We start from the raw sequence: 14,751 nt of genomic DNA on the forward strand, positions 1-14,751 counted from the left end.
TAATTACCTAGGACATTTAGTCGCATTTCCTTTGCATCAGTTCCCAAGTTGTTCTCTGCTGTCAGAGTATATAAAGCAGTATCATTCCTACGAGACTGGTGGATCAGCAATGTGCAGTCTTCTTCACCGACTACTTTGTTAACATGTTGATCATACTGAACGGGTATTTTATCATCAGGCTTGTTTGCAGGTGCTTTAAACCATTTCAAAGTTGGGAAAGGAACACCCTTGATCTTTGCAACAATACTGATATCTGTTCCCTCTTCTGCCTCCAAAAATTCTTTGAGCTCAATAGATGGTGGACCTTAATAAAATATAAAATAAAAATGATTAAAAAATACCAAACAAAAATATAATTATTAAATGTAGTTTTCAAGTTCAAATAGTCTGCTTACAAGTCTGATCTTTCACCACAACAGGGCCTACAGTTGAAGATGGCTTGCTATGTCCAGCTTCATTTACAGCTCTGACTCGGAATTCATATTCAGCCCCTTCTTTTAGGTCTTCAACAGTGAATTTTGTTTCTTCTACATCACGCTTATTACATTGCTTCCAAGATTCTTTGCCTTCTCCGGATGGATCCCACAGTAGGCGTTCAATAATATAATGAGTTACAGGTGCACCTCCATCATTCTTTGGTGGTCTCCATGTTAATGCTACTGAATTCTTTGTCACAATACCAGCTTTTAGCCTTGTAGGTGGTTCAGGTGGATCTTTAAAGTAAGAAAACAAATATTACTACAGCTATAAATACAAAACAGTGATTTACTAAAATTGTCAAAATAATTTATGTTAAAAGTACTATGTAAGTATACAGAAAATTCTGAATAACACTGATGTAGACTTACGTATTGGGTCTCTTGCTCTTGTCCTTTGAATGGTTGAAATAGGAGGTCCAGTGCCAAATCTGTTCTCCGCTGTAATTCTAAATAAGTATTCCTGTCCATCAATGAGGTCTGGCACAGTAAATGAAGTTCCTGCACAGTCTGTTGTCACTCTGCCCCATGATTTTCCTTCAACGGTTTTCTTTTCAACAATGTAGTTCCTAATTCTATCTCCACCATCATTATCTGGGGCTTTCCATGTAAGTTTAGCAGTGGATCTTGTGACATCACTAACTTTGAGGTCTTTTGGTGGCCCTGGAGCATCTGTAATTAAAAAAAATCCAATATATGTGTTTTATATTTATTAACAGCCAAACAACAATCGTCGCAAACGTATGGATGCTGTGCACTATCACTGAAGCAAGTTCAGCATTTGAGCCCGCTTTATACAACACAGGTGCCACCTGTATTAATTAACTGACACCCAAAAATAACTAACGAAATTGGAGATAGTTCCAATTGCCTCAATTAAACCTTCTAAATGCACTGTCAAGCATAGCAGCAGTATTTAAAAGTCCTCCAACATAGCAGCAACACTCTGGAGCCCATCAGCTTACTTTTTGACATGATTAGTTGAGTGTGTGAGTGATGGGTTGCAATGTCAACCAGATGGCTGGGCTATATAGGAGACCAATAATTTTAAATATACTGCAATACTGCATATTGCACAAGTGATCAAGAGATTGCAGGTTCAAGTCCCTTATGGGAACTAATAAACAATGTGAAAATCCTAAACATCTATAATATAACGCTGGGAGCGTCACTCTGTCCGAAGCCTTTATAGACTGCGCAGGTGCAAGCGCCGGCGCAGTCTGGGCCTCACAGAGTGACGCTCCCGGGAGATCGTGGTGTGCGTTCACACTGAACGCACACCGCGATCTCCAACAGAGAAGCAGGGACCGCCAGGAGGGTGAGTATCGCCTATATTCACCTGTCCTGAATTCCATCGCTGAGCACCGCCATCTTCCCGGTCTTCGGCCTGTAACCTTCAGTTCAGAGGGCGCGATGACGCGCTTAATGCGTGCCGGCGCCGCCCTCTGACTGAACAGTCACGGCCAGGAGACCGGGAAGATGGCGGCGCCCAGTGCTGGAGCGCAGGACAGGTGAATATAGTAAGTGCTGGGGGGCCTGAGCTGGCGGCGATACCGGCACCTGACCCACACAGCGCGCCGGTGTCCCCGCCTGCTCAGGCCCCCCAGCACTCGGCGCTGAGCGGGTCAGAGGCAGTATGGGGACGCAGGATGGAGCAGCACATAAGGATGGGGACGCAGGATGGAGCAGCACATAAGGATGGGGACGCAGGATGGAGCAGCACATAAGGATGGGGACGCAGTATGGGAGCAGCACATAACAGGATGGGGACGCAGGATGGAGCAGCACATGAAAGGATGGGGACGCAGGATGGAGCAGCAAATAAGGATGGGGACGCAGGATTGGAGCAGCGCATGACAGGATGGGGACGCAGGATGGGAGCAGCGCATGACAGGACAGGGACGCAGGATGGGAGCAGCGCATGACAGGATGGGGACGAAGGATGGGAGCAGCACATGACAGGATGGGGACGCAGGATGGAGCAGCACATGACAGGATGGGGACGCAGGATGGAGCAGCACATGACAGGATGGGGACGCAGGATGGAGCAGCGCATGACAGGATGGGGACGCAGGATGGGAGCAGCGCATGACAGGATAGGGACGCAGGATGGAGCAGCGCATGACAGGATGGGGACGCAGGATGGGAGCAGCACATGACAGAATGGAGGCGCAGGATGGAGCAGCACATGACAGGATGGGGACGCAGGATGGAGCAGCACATGACAGGATGGGGACACAGGATGGAGCAGCACATGACAGGATGGGGACGCAGGATGGGAGCAGCGCATGACAGGATGGGGACGCAGGATGGAGCAGCGCATGACAGGATGGGGACGCAGGATGGAGCAGCACATGACAGGATGGAGACCATATACCAATATAAATGCTCGCCACCCGGGCGTAGAACGGGTTCAATAGCTAGTATATATATATGCATGCATGCAGTAATCAATAGGATTGCAGTTCTAGTGCAGATTTAAATTTGATCAAATATGTAATTTGTTACCATTGCTACAAGTTTATATATTCTTATTCACTTAGTACAGATGCTGAGTCTATTGTATTGACCTAAAACATATTTGCATAGCCTTACCTAAAACATTGACTCTAACATTGGCTGTCTTCTGTCCAGCTTTATTCTTTGCTGTGATGCTGTATTTTCCAGAGTGTCCTCTGTTGGACACAGGAATGATGAGAACTGAAGTGGTGTCAGTTGCCTCAACCTAAACAAATTTAAAAAACTTTTGTTACAGCAAACAAAACTCAATTATAACATTTCATAGCCTTGAATATATTTTATTACAATTTATTTTACATTATATTTATTATCATAGTATATATTATTTTACAAATTGCATAAAATAATAAATTTTAATTGTTTAACCCATTAGATTTAATAGACACTTTGCAGGAAATATGCTACAGATTTAATAGACACTTTGCAGGAATATGTTAAAGATCATACAGTTAAATTATTCTGGTTCATAATAATTAATGCAATAGTGCAATAGAAGGAAAAGTAATTTACATACCTGAGAATCTACTGGAATATTGTGTACTTGATCCTAAAATTATGATTCAAAACAACAACAAAAAAACAGTTAGGGCTAATACATGTATAAACATGTAAAGATTTAAGGTTCAGAAGTTTTGTAAATTATTTTTAGAAATATGGAGTCAAAGATGACTTTTAGAATAGGGCCCCTGGGAAAGTCAGCTGATCACTTTGTCAGGAGTAGAGTTGAGCGAATATCTTCGGTTGCCCGCTTCTTGCCGAATAAGCTACAGCAGGAACCCGGCTTCCTGGATCGCGCCGGCTGAACAGCTGATTGGCGCAGCAGCTGCATGTGTCGCGGCTGTGTGACAGTCACAGAACACGCATGGAGAGCCTGTGTGTTGGGCTCTCCATGCAAGCGCTATAGCTTGCTGAATAAGCGGGGAACCAAAGATATTCGTTCAACTCTAGTCAGGAGAAGTGTGGGGAAGTTTCACATTTCTATTTATACCCTGAAGTTCCCATTGTCTCATATTTTGGCTGGAACTTTATCTTTGTCTGTGTTTGTATCTTGCATGTGCTAATAGAACAAGAACCCTGAATACACCATACAAGGCTGCGCAGAATTGATGTCCCAAGTGCTCTTAAAACAAATCTTATTAATTTGGAGTTCAAAAGGCATAGAAAAGTGTGTATTTTTGCTCACAATTACAATTGCATCATTCTATGGTGTCCTAATACTCTAACAGGATACAACATTCATCAAACAACTCCTTTAATTTTATACAAACATCTGCAGTATCTTACCTTTATCTCTTTGTTAGCTGCACCTTCAAACTCCCATGATGCTTTGGGTACAGGACGACCACTAATTACGGCTGAAATCCTAATCGCAGACCCAGCACGAACGTTCAAAAAGTCTTGAGATTTCAAGTCAATTGAGATATCAGGCTCCTCTGCAAGACATTAGTACATCAAATTTGTACAACTAATCTCAAAAGAGCAAAAAAAATGAAATGCTTTATTAATAGCAATGTTGCTATGTTTTACCTTGTATTTCCTTTACTGGTATTTCACCAGTTGATTGACTTGGCTCAGATTCACCAGCAGCGTTAACTGCCTTAACTCTAAATCTGTATTTCTTAAGCTCTTGAAGATTTGGAACTACACATTCGCAAGTAGGGAACAACTTATCAGGTTCATTGACCTTCTTCCAGTCTGAACTGCCTTCATCCTGCATTTCAACAATGTAGCCCTTAATTGGACTGCCACCATCTTTGTCCGGTTTCTTCCAGGCAAGCGTAACACTTGACTTAGTTTTGTCCTTCACATCTAGTGATGTTGGAGCACCTGGGACATCTGTTGAAATATGCACAAATTAAAAAACTTACATCTTTGTACTGCATTTATTAATGCGCCCTCCCCAAATTTGAGATGGAAAAAATGTATGGTAGAACCTAATACTTTTTACTATCATGGCATAATGGTAAAGACAAAGCAAATTTAAAAAATTCTTTATTCTCGAGAATGCAAAATTTTGTACAATTCAAGGAGAATTTGATTCCACTAGAAAAAAATCTCTTATACTTACAGATTGGATCTACAGCCAATGCAGGGTCTGATGGTTCACTGGGAGGTCCAACTCCAGCTGCATTTACAGCCATAACACGGAACTGGTATTCCACACCTTCGATCAAGCGCAACACATTGAATTCCAGGCCTTTCACAGCAGGTTTGGTGACTGGAGCTCTGTTCACACGACCCCAGTATACACCACCAACCTCTCTCTTTTCAAGCCAATAGCCTGTTATTGGTGATCCACCATTGTCCAATGGAGGCTCCCAAGATACCAACATTGAAGATCTAGTGCAGTCAGAAACTTTGGGTTTTTTAGGAGCACCAGGAAGACAAAATGGATCCTTTATTACAGCCTTGTCTGACAAACAGTCATCACTAATGCCATATTTGTTCACTGCCCTAACTCTGAATTGATATTCTCCATTTGTTATCAGATTCCACACCTAAAAAAGCAATATAATTTGTGTTTAGTAATATGGATATTGAGTAACTCCCACATTCATTGTATTCTCTATGTAACATAGAAACTAGGTTCAGATAATGTAAGTTTTCAGTAAAATGGTTATAAATTAATCATTACCACAATGTATATGACATAAATAAGCATTATATTTATAACAGGAGGTGTTTCATATTCTAGTTAATAACAAAATTACCCCATATCTCCTGTCAACTACAATGTTGGACACTTCTTCCCATTCAGATTTCTTCTTGCTTGCATCGCGCTTGTCAATTATATAATTCATGATCTCACTTCCACCATTGTCTACAGGGGCATCCCATATCAAGTAACAGGATTCAGTTTTGATGTCAGTAACTGCAAGATTTCTTGGAGGTGCGGGGCGATCTATTTAGAACAAAATAGTCAGTAATTTATATATGGGAAGCAGTGTAAAAATGTCTATGGAGACCAAAATAAAGCACATACCAAATACTTCAACATTAACAGTGCGGTTAACAGAGCCAAGGCGGTTGGAAGCTGTGATTGTGTAAGTTGCTTTATCACTCCTCTGTGCTGCTGCTATGATGACTTCTGTCTTAGCTTCACTTCTTGAAACCTCTTGTTTCTCAATTTTCAATGTTGGTGTTGTTTTTTCAATTATGACCTCATTTTTGGACCACTCGATCTTTGGCATTGGAAGACCAGTTACTACAGCTGGGATGTTCACGGGCTCCCCTGCTTTAACTTTAATTGTATCACCTCTAACAGCCAAGTGAAGGGTGATAAAGGGTGGAACTAGAAAAGATACAGGAAATAAATTAGGACACTGACAAATTATTTGTGAAATATAAAAGTAAAATGGTTTGGGCCTATTAAATACCTTCATCATCCTGAATGACCACATTAAGGGGTAAAGATGGTTCACTTTCTCCTATATCATTAACAGCTTTAGCACGGAACTCATACATGTGCAATTCTGCAAGGTTTTCTACTAAAAATGATGTGTCTGGGCAAAGTCTCTTATTGCATCTCTCAAACTCAGTGGCATCATGTCGTCTCTTCTCAAGGATATAGCCAATAACAGGGCTACCACCATCATTACGTGGAGGTTTCCAATCAAGTGTTACACTTGACTTAGTTCTCTCAGTATATGTGAATCTTTCAGGTGAACCAGGAGGGGCTACAAGAAAATATTACAATGTCAGATTATCAAGTATAACTTGCAGAAACATATTTAACAATATCAGTGTTTTGTTTTAAGATTACCTTTAGGATCAACAGCAAGAATTGGTCCCAAATCAACAGGAGGACCACAACCAAATTTATTCTTGCAAATGACACGGAACATGTATTCTTGTCCCTCCAGGAGACCTGTAATATCACATTTAGATCGCTCAGTATCTATTGGTTGTCTCCAAATATGAGCTTTGGCATCCTTTCTTTCAATTATGAATCCTGTGATGTCACTTCCACCATCATCAAGAGGATCAGACCAGTTAAGAAGAGCCATCTTTCTGTTAACAACAACTGGCTTCAGTTCAGTTACAGGTCCAGGCACATCTGAAGAAGAAATCACAATGTCAAAATTATCTTAATTCATATTTCCAAAAACTATTTCAAAGAACTATGTACTAAATAACATTCCTTACCAAAGATCTCAACTCGTGTTGCCGCAGATTTGGTGCCACTTTCATTACTGGCAGTGATGATATATCTTCCATGGTCTTTTCTTTCTGTATTAGCAATTGTAAGTACAGAAGAGGTTCCTTCATTAACTATTTCAGCCTTTTCTTTATTAAGTTCACCATCTTCTATAGACCATTCAATTTTAGGTGCAGGGCGTCCAAGGACAGTGGCAGGGATCTTTAGAGCCTGTCCAGCCAAAATCTGAATACCATCTCTTACTGAAAGATCTAATTCAACGACCGGAGGTTCTATAAGTAAAAAAAAAAAGGTTGCAATATATAATTTTGCAATTTAGAGCACATTTCTGAATCTTCATTGTATATAGAATATACAATCAAACAAAAACATACCTTGTGGTTCAAGGACTGTAATGGGTTCGGTTACACCGGGAGGACCTTCACCAGTTACATTTACAGCGCTCACTCGAACTTTGTAGTCTGCGCCTTCTCTAATGCCTTTAACAGTGTATTTGCGAACTTTAACTGGCCTGTCTGTGCAGCGAGACCATTCATTGCTACCCATCAACTGTTTATCCACAAAGTAGCCTGTAATTTCTCCACCACCATTGTATAGAGGAGGATCCCATTCTAATTCAATAGCTGATGAGCTTGTGTCAACAATTCTTGGAATTGGTGGTCCTGGAAGCACTAAAGTTGATATAAGAAGATAAAAGATAAGTTATGCTGAGTTTACAGGGAAAGATTGCAGCTTTTAAATGATACAAGTAAGCCGAACAGAAGTGGTATAATTGCCTGTTTATCTTGGCCAACCACACTTCTATGCTAACCACACTAACCACACTTCTATGCTAATATGATGCTTGATACAATCTTTCTGTGTGCATAGAAGGTCATGTTATCAGCAATAGATAATGTGCTGCCAATAATAAGGAATATTAAGCATGCTTTAAAATCATAGCACCCGACAAATGAGTATTTTGCTCATTCATCAGGTGTTCACTGTCCTGTTTAGAAGGGCCGATTAACGAGAATGAGTGTGGATACTCATTTACCATCTAAATAGCCCTTACTGTTCTTTATGCATAAAGAGTATTTTAGTCTGCTTTGTTTGTTACTTACATATTGGATCTTGAGCAGTCTTTGGATCAGAAGGAACGCTGAACTTTCCAGCTCCTCCAGCATTTTCTGCACAAACTCTAAAAATGTATGTGAGACCCTCCAAAAGGCCTTCAGCTTTAACTTCAAGGGCATTGATAAGGTTTCTATTAACACGAGCCCAGTGAGTGCTGTTTATTTCACGTTTCTCAATCCAGTATCCTAATATTGGGCTTCCGTTGTCTTTGGGCTCCTTCCATGTGACTATCATACTGTTGGCTGTAACATCTTCAATTTCAGGCTTTTCTGGTGCATCAGGGGGAGCTGTGAAATTATACAACGCACACATTATATCATTGTTATTTTTTTACATAAATATATATCACACATATAGACTTTCTTAAAACTGCTAAACTGAAAGAAAACTTACTAAATGGATCTTTAGCAAGCAGAGGCTGGGAGACACATGGTGGTCCTGGGCCAAATCTATTTTCAGCTGTAACACGGAAAATGTATTCTTTGTCTTCAATAAGTTTGGTGACTGGGTATTTGCAATGCCTTAGTGTAGATGTTACAATCACCCATCCAATTTCAGCCTTTGAGTTATCTTTCTTTTCTAATACGTAGTTTAAGATTTCACTGCCACCATCATCCAAGGGAGGTTCCCATTGGCATATAACCGAGTTCTTCCTTACTTCGTCAAAAGTAAAGTTCACTGGTGGACCTGGTATATCTGAAAAGTCAAAGAAACAAAACCCATAAATGCTCACACCTATTACAACATTCACTAAATGTCATAATTCTTAGCATAAATGTGATTTGTCTTTATCATTACTGAGAAGGCAATTATATTTTGCTTACCCAATACATTTACTTCACATGAAGCTTTTGCAGATCCATGGTCATTCTCCACCTTGATTGTAAATATGCCGTAATCAGCTCTTAAGGAGTCTCTGACAGACAGTTCAGATTCGCCTTGTCTACTGTTGTCAACAGTCAAACGCTCTGGCAAAGAAAGATGGAATGGTACATCCACAACAGGTTCATCCTTTTTCCTTCGAGGAGCAATTTTTTCAACTCTTTTCTTTATCTCTTCTGGTCTGATAACTTCATCATTTCTAAGCCAAGTAACAGTTGGATATGGTGATCCAGTGATATGTGCAGTTAGCCCAATCTCCCCTCCTTGTCTGACAGAAAGTCCAGATTGTAAACTGCCAGCAAGGAACACTTTTGGAGGATCTGATGAGAAGTATAAAGAACTATGTGTTAATAGAAATACTTTGAATGTAAAAAGAATTAATATTTGGACTTTATGTTTTTTTTTTCTAAATGCACTTTGCTTACCCATTGGATCCACAGCTTTAATTCCTGGGGTGACACGGGAAGGTTCACTAACTCCTGCAGCGTTCTCTGCACGTACACGATATTGATACTCTTTTCCATCTTCCAGACCTTTTACAGTGTAGGTGAGTACGGGGACAAGAGAGTCATTGCATCGTTCCCATTTTTCACCACCTTTGGGAATCTTTTCGATGACATATCCCATAATTTTGCATCCACCATCATACTGCGGTGGTTTCCATGTCAAAGTAATAGATTTTGAAGTAGGATTATGGGTATCAAGATCTAAAGGTGGATCTGGTCGTTCTGTAAGAGAGTATCAAAAAACAACAATCAAAACATTTTAAAAGAACAAATCTATGAATGCATTGTTGTGATCTGTAGCAATCTTCAGAACTTACGTTTTGCATCCTCTGCAATTATGGGGTTTCTGAGTTCAAGATATTCTCCACCACCAATTTTATTTACAGCCTTGACTCTGAAATAGTATTCTCCATTGGGTATCAGATCTTTAATATTCCATGTTAGTTTGTTTTCTCCTGACATCACTGGAGTGTAAGTTCTACGTCCAGCTTCTCTGCGCTCCAAAACATAATGCAATATTGGGGTTCCGCCATCAGATTCAGGTGGCTCCCAAGAAACTTTGCAAGTATTTTTAGTAACATCGGTAGCTTTTATGTCCTTGCATTGTCCAGGCAATCCTTTAAAATATAAATATATACAGTAAAAAAATGTCTCTTTTTGTTATAATTAATCTGTCCTTTCCCCAAAATTTGCAGTATTTACCTATGACTTTAACATTAATAGATCCAGTAGTTGATCCTATCTTGTTTTCCAGTGTGACAGTATAGACTCCAGCATCTGCATGTACAACATTAGCAACATCTAGGGAGGCAGTTGTGTGGTCACTCTTTGATGATACCCTGTCTGCAATTTTAATTTCTTTGCCATCCTTATGCCAACTAACAGTTGGTACTGGAACAGCTCTGAATGGCACAGGGATCGTTAATTTTTCTCCTTCTACAACAATAATGTCTTGGGTCTTTAGCTCAATTGTTGGGTTACCTATAAGAAAAAATATAGATATAATTTACTATACTATTTTCAATTTAATTTCTGTATTTAATTATATACAAACTTAACAATATACTTACAGTCAGGATCCTTAGCAAACACATTCTCTGAAATTTCTGATGGATCACTAGCACCAACGGCATTGACAGCTCTAACACGGAGGATATATTCTTTATCGGGAATAATGCCTTCTTCAGCTTTGTACTTCAGCTCTTTAACTGGTCGTGAATTGATTCTCATCCACTTCTCAGTGCCTGCTGGGCATGCCTCAATGTGATATCCAATAATTGGGCTACCACCATTTTTCTCTGGAGCCTTCCAAGCAATAGAGATGTGGTTTCTACTTGCATCAGTTACATGTAACTCAAGAGGAGGTGATGGAGGACCTAAAACAATTTGAATGTTTTAAGATCAAGTTCTAATGTAAAATATTACTTTTAACTATTTGGGTCTTTAACTTACTTGTTGGGTCTTCAATTGCCAACATATCTGTAGGTTCACTTGGGTGGCCAACACCAGCTTCATTTTCAGCACGCACCTGGAACTGAACCTCTGTGCCTTCAATAACATCTGTTACCCTGAACTGACAGTCTGGCCCGGATGTCCTTCCAGCTTTTACCCAGCGTGTGGCCATTTTCTCTTTCTTTTCAATAACATATCTGTTTAAAAAATATTGACATGTTTAAATATACTTCTACAGATAAACACTACATGATATAGTCTATGAATTTCTGTTATATTGTGTGGCCTACCTCTGTATGGGCCTTCCTCCATCATTTTTCGGTGCTTCCCATTTCAGTTCAACATGTCTCTTTGTTATATCAACCACTGTTAAAGCATAAGGTGGTCCAGGTGTAGCTGAAAATGCAATACAAGTGTTAAAGAAACTGACATGAAAATGGGTATGTTATTTACTGTATATACAATAGTAGCTTATAAAATAAATTTAGATACTATGTTTTTGTTTGTGATTCAGTATTAATGAAAGATAACTTACTAAATGTATCTTTGGCCAACACGGAGTCTTCCAGTTCACAATATTCACTCTGTCCTACTGCATTCTCAGCGGCTACTCGGAAGACGTACAAGGAACCTTCAGAAAGTGGGGTCACAGAGCATTTGATGTCCTTTATGGTGGTGTCTACTGCCTGCCAGCCTTTGCGTCTGACATCTCTCTTTTCAACAATATAGTTTGTGATTGGAGAGCCTCCATCTCTTTCTGGAACAGTCCATTTAAGATCTGCTACATTCTTACTTATATTAATAACCTCAAGAAAACGGGGTGGAGAAGGAGGATCTAATAGATAAAAATAAATTACATCATTAGCACAAAAGTTACTAAAGAACAATACATCACAATGTATGAGTAGCTTGCTATGTGCATAACTAAGATGTAAACTTGACTTTTACAAAGCTTAGTTTGTTATAATGGGAAAAATTGTGTCCTCTTTTATATACAGTTGTCATTATATTGTAAAAATGCAAATGCTATACAGAATTATATATTATTTTAGATCAGAAATGGACACAACTTACTAAGTCGCTCTTTGCAGAGTACTGGGTCACTAGGTTCACTAGGCTCACTTTCTCCGGCCTTGTTTACAGCTTTTACTCTAAATGAGTACTCCTGTTTTTCCATGAGGCCTTTCAAAAAGTGTTCAGTAGATGGAATACCATCGGCCACTCTAACCCATTCATCAGTTCCAGTCTTCAAGAGCTCAATAACATAGGAATCTATCTTGGCACCACCATCATGTTCTGGTTTCAACCAGTTCAAGAAGGCAGATGTTTTAGCAACATCTTTGACTGTTGGTTTGCCGGGAGGCCATGGAGGATCTACATTAAAATAAAAATAATATACATTTATAGTAATGCTACTTTCAATAAAAAATTTATGCAATACTGTCTTAATTTTATATATAAAAATGAAACATACCAATTGGGTCTTTTATTAAGATAGGCTCAGTCTCTCTACTTGGTTTTCCAGGACCAGCAAGATTTTCAGCCAAAACTCGGAACTGATACTTCTTTTTGTTTGTAAGACCTTTAACTCTGTTGATTATAAAAAAAATGGATAACGTTTTCCACTGTACTGATATATTGTTATTTACAGATTATTTATTAATATTAGAATGACCATTAGCATATTGCTATGGCTTACATACCTGTATGTTGGATCTTTAACTGGAGTTTTGTTGCATCTGACCCATTTTCCTGATTCAGGATCAAGTCTTTCAACCCAATATCCAGTTATTGGGCTTCCACCGTCTTCATCTGGTTCATTCCAGGACAAAGTCACTGAGTCTTTTGTAATGTCAGAAGGTTCAAGACGAGTTGGTTGTCCAGGTGGATCTGTAAGGCAGAATCAATATGAAAAAAAAAATGTTATTTCCTATTGACTCCAACAACTACATTTTTGCAATTTCGTGGACACAGTAAGCAGGTATTCTCTTACCGAATGAGTACTTCGCAGTCATAGAGAGAGATTGTACAGGCTCTCCAATGCCGTACATATTTTCAGCACTGACTCTGAAGATGTATTCCTTAAGAGCAGTGAGTTTTGTAGCCTTAAATCGAGTTTCTTTAATAGTTGATGATAGTTTGTTCCAGATTTCACTATCTCCTGCTTTTTGTTCCAGAATGTAGTTGGTAATTCTTGAACCTCCATCATCTCGTGGAGGGTTCCAGGTCAGCACACAAGATTCATTTGTAATCTCAGATATATCAAATGCAGCTGGAGGTCCAGGTTTATCTGCGCATATAGAATATGTGTTAATATAAAGTAAATAGTACAGTATGAGTAAAGAAGAAAACGTTCATCTGAAAAGCACAGATATCCTACATCTCTATTTGAACTTTAAAGTGTTTTAAAATAAATGAAAAGTGGAGAAAAAACAAATTCATACCTAAAACATTCACTTCAACAACTGCTGTAGCTCTGCCAGATGTGTTTACTGCTTCTATGATGTATGTTCCAGAATCGCTTCTTGTGCTCTCTGTGATGACAACTGTTGAATGTCCTGGTTTGGACTCAATAGTAACTCGTTTGTCCACTCTCAACAGTGAGTCCGCTTTGTTCCATGAAACCCTAGGTTCTGGTTTGCCATTAATTGTAGCTGGCAATTCAATTTTGGTTCCAGCCTTCACTGTTATGCCAGCAATAAGTTTAACATCCAAGAAAATTTCAGGTGCCTCTGTGTTAATAAAGAGGTAGAGTATGTTAGCGAGTGTGTGTGAGTATGTTATACTTTATATTTTGGGAATTGTGCACTAGCACACATTTGTAATTATTTTATAAAATAATTTTGAATCATATATTAGAATTCTAATATAAACAAGTCCAGAATATGAGATACCTTTAGGATCTGTAGCAAGGATATCATCTGTCGGCTTGCTTGGTTTACTAGCACCAAGTCTATTGAGTGCTTTTACACGATATGCATACCATTGACCTTCAGTGAGATTGTCCACTTGGAATCTGTAAAAATGGTATAATTTCCAGGTTACAAAGAGAAAATAATTACATTTCTGCCATTCTTCTGCAAACAAAGATTTATCCTCCAAATCAAGATCACACTTACTTAGTTTCCAAAACAGCGTCACCACAAATTTCCCATTTGTCAGTTCCACGTTGGCATTTTTCTACCAGATAACCCTTGAGGCGTGAACCGCCATCATACTTAGGTGGTTCCCATGTTAGGAATATTCCTTTAGAAGTTGGATCTCTCCACTTAACATTTTCAGGTGGGTCAGGAATGGCTGTGATGGAAGAAGAATTGGAAAACTTTGTTAAGTAGTATACCGAACAATATTGCTCAGTCTAAGTTAAAAAAATTGTGGTTTTCAAAAAATGTAATGAAAATATTATCTTACTTGCTGGTGCAGACATATTTACTGGTTCATCAATGTATGCAGGTTCTCCTGGGCCACACTTATTGCAAGCTGAAACACGGAACAGATATTCCTTGCCTTGAATAAGGTCAGAAATGGTGAACTCCTGGTCAAGGACATTGTCTTGGACCTACGAAAGAAAACACCATCAAAAAATCTATTTGTATTTAAATGGACACTGGTACACAAAATAACATGTTTAATGGTTAAT

General features: G+C 39.2%; 1 protein-coding gene across 1 annotated transcript in view; it reads right to left on the reverse strand.

Annotated features, from left to right (window-relative positions):
• TTN (titin) overlaps positions 1-14,751 on the reverse strand; it is a 281,101-nt gene that overhangs the window by 67,123 nt on the left and 199,227 nt on the right. Inside the window, exons 211-242 of the mRNA XM_069735553.1 lie at positions 14,523-14,670; positions 14,231-14,408; positions 14,006-14,127; positions 13,556-13,843; positions 13,105-13,401; positions 12,815-13,001; positions 12,586-12,701; positions 12,186-12,485; positions 11,647-11,946; positions 11,402-11,507; positions 11,112-11,308; positions 10,730-11,035; positions 10,362-10,640; positions 9,977-10,276; positions 9,579-9,881; positions 9,096-9,473; positions 8,665-8,967; positions 8,259-8,558; positions 7,530-7,826; positions 7,143-7,427; positions 6,760-7,053; positions 6,374-6,673; positions 5,980-6,288; positions 5,708-5,898; positions 5,065-5,494; positions 4,524-4,832; positions 4,281-4,429; positions 3,511-3,543; positions 3,072-3,201; positions 849-1,148; positions 396-713; positions 8-304 (exon numbers count right to left, since the gene is read on the reverse strand). Coding sequence (XP_069591654.1) covers positions 8-304; positions 396-713; positions 849-1,148; positions 3,072-3,201; positions 3,511-3,543; positions 4,281-4,429; positions 4,524-4,832; positions 5,065-5,494; positions 5,708-5,898; positions 5,980-6,288; positions 6,374-6,673; positions 6,760-7,053; positions 7,143-7,427; positions 7,530-7,826; positions 8,259-8,558; positions 8,665-8,967; positions 9,096-9,473; positions 9,579-9,881; positions 9,977-10,276; positions 10,362-10,640; positions 10,730-11,035; positions 11,112-11,308; positions 11,402-11,507; positions 11,647-11,946; positions 12,186-12,485; positions 12,586-12,701; positions 12,815-13,001; positions 13,105-13,401; positions 13,556-13,843; positions 14,006-14,127; positions 14,231-14,408; positions 14,523-14,670 — 8,050 coding nt within the window. The remainder of the gene's footprint in view (positions 1-7; positions 305-395; positions 714-848; positions 1,149-3,071; positions 3,202-3,510; positions 3,544-4,280; positions 4,430-4,523; positions 4,833-5,064; positions 5,495-5,707; positions 5,899-5,979; positions 6,289-6,373; positions 6,674-6,759; positions 7,054-7,142; positions 7,428-7,529; positions 7,827-8,258; positions 8,559-8,664; positions 8,968-9,095; positions 9,474-9,578; positions 9,882-9,976; positions 10,277-10,361; positions 10,641-10,729; positions 11,036-11,111; positions 11,309-11,401; positions 11,508-11,646; positions 11,947-12,185; positions 12,486-12,585; positions 12,702-12,814; positions 13,002-13,104; positions 13,402-13,555; positions 13,844-14,005; positions 14,128-14,230; positions 14,409-14,522; positions 14,671-14,751) is intronic.

The sequence above is a fragment of the Ranitomeya imitator genome, chromosome 7 (assembly GCF_032444005.1).
Source record: "Ranitomeya imitator isolate aRanImi1 chromosome 7, aRanImi1.pri, whole genome shotgun sequence".
NCBI classification, from domain to species: Eukaryota; Metazoa; Chordata; class Amphibia; order Anura; family Dendrobatidae; genus Ranitomeya; species Ranitomeya imitator.